At 45.3% G+C, this 13705-nt stretch overlaps 1 protein-coding gene across 2 annotated transcripts in view; it reads left to right on the top strand.

The window, feature by feature from the left end:
* The first annotated feature begins 7626 nt into the window (after positions 1-7626).
* Positions 7627-13705, top strand: part of LOC128687164 (uncharacterized) — a 135261-nt gene continuing 129182 nt past the window's right edge. For both annotated transcript variants that reach the window (XM_070092730.1, XM_070092731.1), the window contains exon 1: positions 7627-8000. In XM_070092730.1, the coding sequence (XP_069948831.1) occupies positions 7949-8000 (52 nt within the window). In that variant the 5' untranslated portion in view covers positions 7627-7948. The remainder of the gene's footprint in view (positions 8001-13705) is intronic.

The raw sequence follows: 13705 nt of genomic DNA, 5'->3' as shown, positions 1-13705 counted from the left end.
TACCATGACGCCAAAGATACCATGACGCCAAAGATACCATGACGCCAAAGATACCATGACGCCAAAGATACCATGACGCCAAAGATATCATGACGCCAAAGATATCATGACGCCAAGGATATGACGCCAATTATATCAAACGCCAAGGATATCATGGCAGGGATAATACCTACTTCCTCAAGTGTTTCCCATACTGGTACACCGTCTTGTAGGATGTACTAACCTCGCATTCCCTGATGGTTTTGTATGTGGTTAACATGCGCCTTTAACCATATGTTTGATGTAATGGTGTGTGTGTGTACTCATATGTGGTTGCAGGGGTCGATTCACAGCTCCTGGCCCCTCCTCTTCGCTGGTCGCTACTAGTTAGGTCCATTCTCTGCCTGCTCCGTGAGCTTTATCGTGTCTCTTTGTGTGTGTGTGTGTGTGTGTGTGTGTGTGTGTGTGTGTGTGTGTGTGTGTGTGTGTGTGTGTGTGTGTGTGTGTGTTTGGGGTACTGAGTCGACCTGTCGATCGCTACTTAGTTTGACCTGACATCAAAGGAGCTGAACAATGTCAATTATCACCAACAGACACGTCATCTGGCTCACCTTGCCTGACCTACCATCAAAGGGTGCCGACGTGGGAGGCCACACCTGACCTGAGAAAAGTAGGGGGTCACGTGTCGGAACAAGACCATACAGGGCAGCCTGTCCTCACTACATACAATGAGCCTACTGTTTTCAGCGAACTAAGCGACGATAATATAATCCCCCCCACTGCCAGGCGTTTCCCTTTCCTATATGCAATTTGCCTGTTACCTGTTGCAAATCTTTTTGCAAATTCCGAAGGTTTTTCTCTCCAGGGGCAAGGTCCTAGACAAGTCTTGATAAATGGTATGTTCGTGCTAGCTACAGGTAACTCCGAAATAATTTACTGAAGTAACCTCATCTAAAATACCTGAGGTTGAATTTTGTTATCATTAAATGCTGAACATGAATACCTATTCGCGTCACTCCTGAATGCTTCCAACAGGTACTGGAGTTTCTTACATCTTTCAGTAATAAACTCGTGTAAATACACTATGAAACTAATGTGGTGCTTTAAGAAATGGTTAAACATTGAAGGCTGTCAGTGTTTTTTTTTTCCTGTTCTGGCGGGAATTTGAGAATAACTTGAACCATTTGGTCTGTGGTGACCTTATTAAGGCTGCTTGTTGACACCGAGATACATAGAGAGTGGATAGATGGTGTGATGTTGAATAAAGCTGGATGTTTCACGTTTCCTCGGTCTTTGTACATGAATGGTATATAATACAGACAAGATGAAGAATTAAATACACGTGAAACATCTGGGTATCTTTATTTGTAGACGTTTCGCCATCCAGTAGGAAGTAGAACTATATACAAAAGATGAGGTAATGAGTCCCTCGGCCTTGAAATGGGTGAAGAGCACCCTAGTCTTCCTTGATAAAGCCACTGAATGGCGAAACGTCTACAAATGAAGATACCCAGATGCTGCACATGTGTCTAATTCTTCCTCTGTCCCTCCGAGATAGATGGGTTGAAAGACCTAGAACTTCAAGGAGGAGAGGGAGAGTAGCTACTCTTCCTTGAATCAAGAGCCCTTCACCTGCATCAAGGCACCACCTTGAAGGAACTAGTGCCCACAGCAGTATGGTGTGGTGACAACATAAAGAGTGAAGGCTCTAGGAGACTCTAGACAATATGGGATTGTTTCCCCTAGTGTTAACTGCCGGATGGTGTACCTTAGCGCCAAGGTTTGTGCATAATGCCTTTACCATCACCATCATCACCTGCCGTGATTATGTTCATTATCTTTAATGCGTTAGAATGGCTGGTGTATTTGTTCATCGTGTGTATGAAAGAAGGGAAGGTACCTGAGGACTGGCAGAAGGTATGCAAAGAGCCTTTGTGCAGTTGGTTGAGGAATAAATATTACTCTAGCTGTGTAGTGCTCAACCCACCACGCTGAAATATAGCCTCTCACTGAATAAACAGAAGAATGAACGGAGGACTCGAACCCGGGTCCTGATATATATATATATATATATATATATATATATATATATATATATATATATATATATATATATATATATATATATATATTTATACATACATACTGACTCACAAACACGATTGCAAACAAACCACGGTACGGGTGGGGTTAGAACCCATGGCAAGTGAATCGTGAAACTCCATTCTGCATAGTTGTTGGCTATTTAAAACACGCAAGTAGATAAGTCAATCTTTTCAATTTCAATATTAATTATTTCTAATTTTCGTGGTCGTGGCGCAGCGGATGTGACAATCTCGGGGTGTGAGTCGCGTCTGCCGCTGCCTCCACCACTCTGCCAGCAGGTAAAAACTGCCACAAGTCCTCCCTCATGACAATGTCTGAGTCGTTAGAACTAGTTTCCGTAAATCCTCAATTTTTTGGAAGGTCTTGTGAATTCGGATTGAGTTATTGCGAAAGTTTTATTGTTATTATTTGCGTCTTTCTGGCTCGTGAATTTTTAGAGAGGGAGTAAGGGAAGGGGAGGAGAGTAGATGTAATGAGGGGAAGAGGGGGGGGGATGGTAGAGATGAACGGAGAGAGAGAATAAGGAGTTAGGAAGATATTTTTAATCCAGGAAGATCTTCCTACCGCACGACTGCATGACCTGCTGCTGTCCATCCTTCCCTCTCCTCTGTCTCTTTCTCGCCCTCCTACCCTCTCCAGTCTATCTCCTCCCTCTCCGGTGTCTCTTCCTACCTCCTCCCTTCTCTTCTCCCTCCCTCCTCCCTTCTCTTCTCCCTCCCTCCTCCCTTCTCTTCTCCCTCCCTCCTTCCCTCTCCCCTCCACTCCCGCCTCCCTCCTTCCTTCTCCCCTCCACCCCCCCTCTCTCCTTCCCTTACTACTACCTTCACAACTCTTCAGTCACCATACACCTCCTCCTCCTCCTCCTCCTCCTCCACCTCCTCCTTCTCCTCCACCTCCACCTCCACCTCCACCATCCACACACTATCATCACCTCTTCCGTCATTACCTTCTCATCTTCAGATGTCACTCTTACCCTGTCAATCATTTTCAAGGTTGCAGTCCCTTTTTCGTACATTTATTCGTGTTTTCCTTCTCCAGATATTGTCTGCGACTTCAGTTATGGACTTTTTCTTGTTCTTTATGAGTCAGTTCTTCCGTGATTTAAATTTTTATTATTTTCATTAAATTTCATTCAACTTTGTTACTTATTTTGTTTTTTTTGGAGAGACTTGTCTTGGTGTCACTACCTGGTGTCACTACCTGGTGTCACTACCTGGTGTCACTACCGGGAGTCACTACCTGGTGTCACTACCTGGTGTCACTACCTGGTGTCACTACCTGGTGTCACTACCGGGAGTCACTACCTGGTGTCACTACCTGGTGTCACTACCTGGTGTCACTACCTGGTGTCACTACCGGGAGTCACTACCTGGTGTCACTACCTGGTGTCACTACCTGGTGTCACTACCTGGTGTCACTACCGGGAGTCACTACCTGGTGTCACTACCTGGTGTCACTACCTGGTGTCACTACCTGGTGTCACTACCTGGTGTCACTACCTGGTGTCACTACCGGGAGTCACTACCTGGTGTCACTACCTGGTGTCACTACCTGGTGTCACTACCGGGAGTCACTACCTGGTGTCACTACCTGGTGTCACTACCGGGAGTCACTACCTGGTGTCACTACCTGGTGTCACTACCTGGTGTCACTACCGGGAGTCACTACCTGGTGTCACTACCTGGTGTCACTACCGGGAGTCACTACCTGGTGTCACTACCTGGTGTCACTACCTGGTGTCACTACCTGGTGTCACTACCTGGAGTCACTACATGGTGTCACTACCTGGCGTCACTACCTGGCGTCACTACCTGGCGTCACTACCTGGTGTCACTACCGGGTGTCACTACCTGGTGTCACTACCTGGTGTCACTACCTGGAGTCACTACCTGGAGTCACTACCTGGTGTCACTACTTGGCGTCACTACCTGGTGTCACTACCTGGTGTCACTACCTGGTGTCACTACCTGGTGTCACTACCTGGTGTCACTATCTGGTGTCACTACCTGGTGTCACTGCCTGGTGTCACTACCTGGTGTCACTACCTGGTGTCACTACCTGGAGTCACTACCTGGAGTCACTACCTGGAGTCACTACCTGGTGTCACTACCTGGCGTCACTACCTGGTGTCACTACCTGGCGTCACTACCGAAAGAACCTGATTCAGAAATAAAAAAAGGCACAATACCGTGACTGGAACGATACACAAATAACCCGCACCTGGTTCAGTTTTGGGCGGGTCCAGATATATGGGCGAGGTTCCTTACACCTGCTACTCCTGTTCACCTAGCAACAGCAACCTGGGTGTTAGTTGAGTGTTGTAGGGGCACTGTACCTGGGTGTTAGTCGAGTGCTGTGGGTGGCACACTACCTGGGCGTTAGTTGAGTGTTGTGGGTGGCACTGTACCTGGGTGTTAGTTGAGTGTTGTGGGAGCACTGTACCTGGGTGTTAGTTGAGCGTTGTAGGGGCACTGTACCTGGGTGTTAGTCGAGTGTTGTGGGTGACACTGTACCTGGGTGTTAGTTGAGTGTTGTGGGGCACTGTACCTGGGTGTTAGTCGAGTGTTGTGGGGGCACTGTACCTGGGTGTTAGTCGAGTGCTGTGGGTGGCACACTACCTGGGCGTTAGTTGAGTGTTGTGGGTGGCACTGTACCTGGGTGTTAAGTGTTGTAGGTGGCACTGTATCTGGGTGTTGTGCTGAGGGGGCACTGTACCTGGGTGTTAGTTGAGTGTTGTGGGGGCACTGTACCTGGGTGTTAGTCGAGTGTTGTGGGTGGCACTGTACCTGGGTGTTAGTCGAGTGTTGTGGGTGGCACTGTACCTGGGTGTTAGTCGAGTGTTGTGGGTGGCACTGTACCTGGGTGTTAGTTGAGTGTTGTGGGTAACACTGTACCTGGGTTAGTTGAGTGTTGTGGGTGGCACTATACCTGGGTGTTGAGCGTTGTGGGTGGCACTGTACCTGGGTGTTAGTCGAGTGTTGTGGGTGGCACTGTACCTGGGTGTTAGTTGAGTGTTGTGGGTGGCACTGTACCTAGGTGTTAGTTGAGTGTTGTGGGTGGCACTGTACCTGGGTGTTAGCTGAGTGTTGTGGGCGGCACTGTACCTGGGTGTTAGCTGAGTGTTGTGGGCGGCACTGTACCTGGGTGTTAGTTGAGTGTTGTGGGGCACTGTACCTGGGTGTTAGTTGAGTGTTGTGGGGCACTGTACCTGGGTGTTGAGTGTTGTGGGCGGCACTGTACCTGGGTGTTGAGTGTTGTGGGCGGCACTGTACCTGGGTGTTGAGTGTTGTGGGCGGCACTGTACCTGGGTGTTGAGTGTTGTGGGCGGCACCTTACATACGGTTGGGCTCTGATGTGAGCTAAGGTAAACTAACAGCAGTGAACCCATAACAAGTTCTACACTCCCTGGAAAACATTAAAATACACACACACACACACACACACACACACACACACACACACACACTACCTGGTCTGTCAGGTTTCAAAACTGTCAGTTAAGGCTGCATTTGACCACTGGTTAAGGATACTTTAATCCCTGAAACTAAAATAGGGATTAAAGCTAACTCTCGGTATATATACATTGATAAATACCCACCTCTCGATGTATATACCAGGTATATTTCTATACATCTTAGGGAGGTTAGCATGGTTCCCACAGTTGTGTTAAGATTTGTTCGGATTTTTAACCTGGGAGATGGTTAGCCACCTACCTACCTGGAGGGTATTCCGGGGATCAACGCCCCCGCGGCCCGGTCCGCGATCAGGCCTCCCGGTGGATCAGGGCCTGATCAACGAGGCTGTTACTGCTGGCCGCACGCAATTCAACGCAATCCACCCAGGATAACCCAAGAAAGTCGGTGCGTCATTGAGGATTGTCTGTCTTATTTCGAAACATTAAGTGTCCTTCAAGCTTTTCCCCCCAAGATGACACTCACACCAATCGACCAACACCCAGGTACCTACTTACTGCTAGGTGAAGAGGGACAGCAGGAAACATACCCAACGTTTCCATCTGTGTCGGTCACTGTGTGAGGGAAAAACATTGCCAGCTGAGCCACGGAATACCGTTATGCTGTCCTCTCTACGGGGTATAGAAATATACCTAGTTGGAAGAATGGTATTAGAGCCAGCTGGTCCAGTGTTTAGCACACTGGACTGTGGGTTTTGGGGCTCACCTGTCACAGGTTCGAACCCCACTCGTTCTATGACTTGTTTGGTATTAGCACGCTGAACCATATTTATTAAGTTATTGTTATATGGTCACAGAAACTACACGTAAAAAGAGTGGTCAAAGGACAGTTATTTACGCTTCCCATACAACTTTCAACTGAGTTCCCCATTACAGACTTTTCTTGTAAATACAAAACAGAGAGTGAATACAGTATTAAACTATTATACTGAACGAGATTTTTTAAAAGAAAACTTGAAGCGTTTAGTGTATAAGAAACTTCTCGGCGTAGAACACAGACTCCAGGCTGAGGGACTGATTACCCCAAGGGTGCTTGCTCCTCATCATCTTCCAACGTTCTTCTCCGTACTGGACTGAAGAAGCCACTGGCTGGCGAAACGTTTCCACAATAAAAATTCCCAAATGTTGCACATTGTCTTATTCCTCAGCTTTCCGGTTTTTCAAAACCATTTACATCACATAATACAAATATAAACAGGAGTCGGAAACAGGCGCTGTAGAACCCCTACGGGTTTAGCGCTCCTCGTAATTGATATAGTAATAAAATAATTTAAGAGTCAGTAAGTCTTCACTAAGGTACTGATATCAGGTTGCAAAAATTACATCCCCCTATTTTCTCTCTAAAAAAAAATAACAGTTAAGAAAAATTATGAATTCCTTCTGCTCTTATCTCTGTGTTATTGAGAGTGAGGTCTCAGCACCCCGGCAGGTTGAGAACACGGTATCAGCACCCCGGCAGGCTGAGAACACAATATCAGCACCTCATCAAGCTGAGAACACGGTATCAGCACCTCAGCAAGCCGAGAACACGGTATCAGCACCCCGGCAGGTTGAACGCTGATGTTGGCAGAACAAGGTGACTGAGCATGATAGGGGTCACCCACCTGTCACCCGACCCGTCCTAACGACCGACCCGACTGGCCCAGCCGTCCCGACCGAATGGCCAGCCGAACCAACCGATTCGACCGAGCAGTGCAACCAGTCAACTTCAGGCTGGCAGGGGGGGATAGGTGCTAGCCTAGCCTCTACGAGTCGGCGACCGCTCCGAGCTCAGAGGGCCGGCTAGGGTAGGATGGTCGGGGGATGAGGGAGGGCTTGTCAGGGCTAGAGGAAGGACTGGCCAAGACTGGGGATAGGGGTGGGCTATGCAAGGTAGGCAGGGAGGAGGAGCTGTCTCTGGCTTGGTAGGCAGGAGGGAGTAGGAGGAGGAGCTGTCTCGGATGGGCAGGGGCGGAGGTGTTCTCTCCGTGGCCTGGTGGGCAGAGGAGGGCAGCCCTGGCAGGGTCTTTCAGGGTGGGTTATGGGGGGGGGGGGCACACACACGGCTCGAGGTGAGTCGACTGGGTGGGTGGGTGGCTGGAATCAGTGAGCTGTGGGTTGTAGTGGTGGAGGGACGCACGACGTGGCTCTCCTGAGCACCGTGGACCTGGCTCGCCGTCCGCCCACACCACACTTACCTCCCCCTCTGAAAACATGAGGCTAGACATGCTTACGCCCGCAAATTAAACCTAGTGCGGTGAGAATTCTGTGCTGAACGCGTGTGTCGTTGTGTCAAAAGTGAAATGTGACAGTTTTTTTCCCCCTTCCCCTCGAGTTAAGTTCCCCGTAGAAATAAACTTTGGCAAGTTTTAGTAAGTTTGGTGAAGCGGCGCCTGACCTGCCCTCTTCACCATGATCGTGTGCACTTCCTACCAAGAAGAACGACATATCGTCCAGAACGAAGGTACGTTGAGCGACGTAACGAGACGTTGGAGGGTAATGAGAACGCTATGAACAAGTAAGGGTCATAGAATGGGAGGTCATCAGGTTTGATCCGAGGAGAGGGAGGGTAGCTCTTGGTCCTTGAACCAAGTGTCCCCTAGAATAAGAGGTTCTTCAGATTAAATTCACAGACATTTTGTTTACCACATGTATGTATACCGACAAGTAAATTAGACACATGTGCAGCACTTGGGTATCTTTGTGAAAACGTTTCGCCACACAGTGGCTTCATCAGTCCAATACAAAGAACAGTGGTGATTATCAGAAGGAATTTCAGGTAATTTGTCACTCAGTCTGAAGTCGACGTAATCAGTCCATCAATCTTGAAAAAATCGATGGACTGATTATATACACTGGTTTGTAATGACCAGACATGTGCAACAACTGGGTATCTTTGTTTGAAGACGTATCGCCAACCAGTGGTTTTATCAGCTCAGTACCCAGGTATTTCAAATCTTAACTGCTCATTTCGGTATTGTATACCATCATTGTAAGACACAGTACTGTAGACGTACACTGAGAAGTTATGGACAGTAACAAAGGGAAATATTGTCTTTTTTTTTTTTTTTTTTGCTGGAAGCCTACATGAACAACTCGTCATGAGTTAAAAATTATTTTGGGGTCTTGGCGAAGTTAGTAGCCAGCTGAGGGAGCAGAAGCCTAGCATAAAGAAAAGTAGTGCAATATATGTAATTTTACCTTAAATATTTTATCTTTAGTATACCCAAAACTATCACCACGTACATAATACACACGCTCACACAATACACACACACACAATACATACAATACTTTCTTTCAACACATCGGCCATATCCCACCGAGGCAGGGTGGCCCAAAAGGAAAAACGAAAGTTTCTCCTTTTACATTTAGTAATATATACAGGAGAAGGGGTTACTAGCCCCTTGCTCCCGGCATTTTAGTCGCCTCTTACAACACGCATGGCTTACGGAGGAAGAATTCTGTTCCACTTTCCCATGGAGATAAGAGGAAATAAACAAGAACAAGAACTAGAAAGAAAATAGAAGAAAACCCAGAGGGGTATGTATATATATGCTTGTACATGTATGTATAGTGTGACCTAAGTGTAAGTAGAAGTAGCAAGACATACCTGAAATCTTGCGTGTGTATGAGACAGAAAAAAGACACCAGCAATCCTTCCATCATGTAAACCTATACACACAATACACACCACAATACACACACACACAATACACCACACAATACACACACAATACACACACACACAATACACACAATACACACACAATACACACACACACACAATACACACACACACACAATACACACACACACACAATACACACACACACACACAATACACACACACACACAATACACACACACAATACACACACACAATACACACACACACAATACACACACACAATACACACAATACACACACAATACACACACACACGATACACAATACATACGGTACACACACAGTACATACACACACAATACATACACAATACATACACACAATACATACACAATACATACACACACAATACATACACACACAATACATACAATACATACACAATACACACACACAATACACACACACACAATACACACACACACACAATACACACACACACAATACACACACACACACACAATACACACACACACACAATACACACACACACACAATACACACACAATACACACACACACACAATACACACACACAATACACACACACACACAATACACACACACACACACAATACACACACACACAATACACACACACACAATACACACACACAATACACACACACACAATACACACACACACACAATACACACACACACAATACACACACACAATACACACACACACACAATACACACACTCACACAATACACACACACACACACACACACACACACAATACACACACACACAATACACACACACATACACACACATACACACATACACACACACACACACATACACACACACACACACATACACACACACATACACACACATACACACACACACACATATATATAATATATATATATATATATTATATATATGTAGGTAGTAGGTTGGTAGACAGCAACCGCCCAGGGAGGTACTACCGTCCTGCCAAGTGAGTGTAAAACGAAAGCCTGTAATCGTTTAACATGATGGTAGGATTGCTGGTGTCTTTTGTCTGTCTCATAAATATGCAAGATTACAGGTAAGTCTTGCTACTTCTACTTACACTTAGGTCACACTACACATACATGTACAAGCATATATATACACACCCCTCTGGGTTTTCTTCTATTTTCTTTCTAATTCTTGTTCTTGTTTATTTCCTCTTATCTCCATGGGGAAGTGGAACAGAATTCTTCCTCTGTAAGCCATGCGTGTCGTAAGAGGCGACTAAAATGCCGGGAGCAAGGGGCTAGTAACCCCTTCTCCTGTATATATTACTAAATTTAAAAGGAGAAACTTCAGTTTTTTCTTTTGGGCCACCCCACCTCAGTGGGATACGGCTGGTACGTTGAAAGAAAAAGATATATATATATATAATCACTAAATTCTTAATACTCGTAGAGGAGTGTTTATGGTAATCGGTTCATTTCTTCTGACACTTCCTGAGCTACGTCGACAGCATTACTTAGCCAACTAATTTTATTTGTCTATCACCCTTTGATTAAAGTACTTCCTAATGTTCCTGTGGTTGATCTGTGTGTTTAGCTTTTATCTGCAACAGGTAAACCTGTATTAATATAGGTAGAATTTCCGACAATACGTTAAGTAAAAGGACACAAATGCAACTGGTCACTGGTCCTCGTATTTCCAGCAGTCTGCCTCTATCCGTTGTCAGTGTGTTGCAGGTCGCAGTCGTGTCTCCCAGTGTTTCACTTCTCCAAGGTCATTAGGTTCAGTTCCTTCATCTCTCCTCATTGTGCATTCCTCTCAGCTTCGGAACTAATCTGATTGCCAAACCCAAGGGTCGTGAAGAACTATAATTCTTAGCAAGTCTCAGTTATTCACATTTATCCTTGGGGTCTTTTCTAGATTCTGTAAATGCTTGATTGTATGTGTACTCCCTCCCGACTGGGACCATGTAATCAGTGATGGGCTTCACAGACTGTCTGAACGATTCATCGTCAAGTCCCTGAATTCTTTTTTTGAAATTTGCTAGACTTCATATGCCGCCAGAGTTATATGGGTCGTCTGCACTAACGGCGATATCCCTCGTGTGATGTAAACTCCCTGATCTTTCTGAGAATAACGAGCCACAGTACCCTGGATTGACTGTGGTCCAGGACGCACCAGACTTCCTCACAAGTTTCCTTCTGTTAGTGAGGGCGAATTGGGAATCCATGATCCTTAATTTTCTTTAATATTTGTAGATTCTTAGGTTGTACACTAGCTCCTTCCTCCCTCTCCTTGCATTTATTAAGAGTGAACTCGAGCAGCCAATTCTTGCAGCCTGTCCAAGTCTTTGTGGCCACCTCTGCTCTCTCTCTCTCTCTTGTCATTATTACTATCATTAATTTACATCGTCTACAGAGATGTATATAAAAAAAATTCTCCTGGGAGATCATTTAAATATATTAAGAACAGTAGCGGTCTCTGTACTGAATCTTGGGGACCCCACTCACAACCCTCGTTTAGCCTGTGTGGATGGGTGGGTTAGTTACTGTATCCGACGAGTTTTACACTTGAGTTATTTGCTGGGGGTCGAGACTGCTGTTGACCTCACCGCCGCCAGGGTTCGGCTTGACTGACACACCTAATGTGTGTGTGTGGAGGGAGGGAGAGAGAAGGAAGTTAGTTACCGTGTTTTGAGCAGGTACTCAAGCTGTCGGAGCAAGGTCAGTAGTCACTGGTGGGCAATGCTGTGACCGCCACGTACAAACATTAACACAACACAATATGACAGTTAAAGTACGACATGAAGTCAATGTGTTCCACCTTGTCAGTTCTGCTACTCACGACGACAGGCAACACACAAGCGATTAAATCTGGAAAATGTTAATACAGTTTCATATGACGCGGGTGTTGTTGCGCCTTATAACGGAGTCCAGTCAGGCTTTCGCCGAGACACTAGTGTGCTACAACACACGAGGAACACCTACGAGCTGTAGCACACCTAATGTAACACCAACACCAGGTCGTTCAGTCGATGTTGTGGCAAGAGGATGTCAGCAATAACGAGAACTACCTGAAAATTGTTTGGTAAAGAGGTTATCTCGGTAATTATACTCTTTCGTACCTCTTTTCCCCATCTACGTCACTTTTTCTCCTCTCATCCGTTTTCTCTCCTTTGTATCTATTCCCTTCTCATCTCCGGCATCCTCTTTCTCCCTTCTCCAGCCTCTTATCTCCCTTCCCATCTCCCTTTTTTCCCCCCCTCCAGCCTCTCATCTCATTCTCTTGACTCCCTTTCCTCTTTTTTAACCCTTTTGAGGTCTAGTTCCCCGGCCTTCGTGTGCATCCATATGCTCTTGCGCTACCATCCACAGGATGCACAAGTGCAAAATAAACTAGCCGCTACAATAAGCAGAATTTAAAATAATCTAATCTTTTGCACTTGTCACAGAAGAGTAACAGTTCTGAATAGAATTTTTGCCTGTTACAGATAATGCATTGGAAGACAAGTTCAATGTCACAAAGTAATACAGTTGAACAGAAACTCTGCAAGATCTGTCTGGGTAACAATGACTCTCCTAGCGTCACAGTCAACAATGAAGTGACTGACAACTGAGGATAATTTACAGTGTAAGGGAAACTGAGGAGAAAAAGAAAGGAGATTAACAGGAATACATCTGGATTTATATCTACAGTTGTCTCATGCGTTACAAGTAAATTTAAGATATTTGCTTAATATGTCTTGTACCTTATTTTCGTTAATAAGATACCTTGACGTATCACATAGGTTATTATACTGTATATCTCTATATGCCTCAATAAGTGGACAGTGAAGCACATAGTGTTTAATTGACTATAGGGCTGGCCACATACTTTGCATTTAGTTGGATCGTCGTCTGTGTGTCTGCTAAACTGCCACAAGTGCTTATAATCAAGCCTAACCTTGGCTACTACAACATCCACCAGTCTTCTCACATTGCAAGTTGCTCCGTAAACATGCTTATCCACGTTCATGTTATCATAAAGAGTAATAGATCGACTCAGGCTTCTAACTGCATTCCTGTGACATTCACTTTCATTATTTTCTTCTCTGCTAGAGACAGTTACACCAAAGATACTCTACATCTTCCTTCAGGGTAAGTTCTTCAACTAATCAACTTTATCATCGAGTAATTCAGTGTGCGATGGAATTTATGGAAATTTACATTAATTCCCTTTTCTCAGATTTTTTTTTTTTTTTTAGTATTCTCTCTTCTCAGATTTTTTTAGTACACCTGACTTCTCCACTGTCCGTCACTGTTAGGCATTATGCGAGTCAAGAGCCGTCAGTGATGAAACAGAATCAGTGCGATAATAATGAAGGGTTAAGCTTCTCATAAAGATGTACAATTGTTTACTCGTTTTTAAACCACCTGTCAGTATCAGTTACCAAGGTTTGTAACGATTAGTTGTACTTGTTCTGTGGTCATGATGTCTAATGTGAGAGTGAATTGGTCACGCCAGCAGCAAGTTGATTACGGGTGTCA

The sequence above is a fragment of the Cherax quadricarinatus genome, chromosome 40 (assembly GCF_038502225.1).
Source record: "Cherax quadricarinatus isolate ZL_2023a chromosome 40, ASM3850222v1, whole genome shotgun sequence".
NCBI lineage: Eukaryota > Metazoa > Arthropoda > Malacostraca > Decapoda > Parastacidae > Cherax > Cherax quadricarinatus.
The sequence above is the reverse complement of the archived record's forward strand: the minus strand, read 5'-3'. Positions and strand labels throughout refer to the sequence as shown.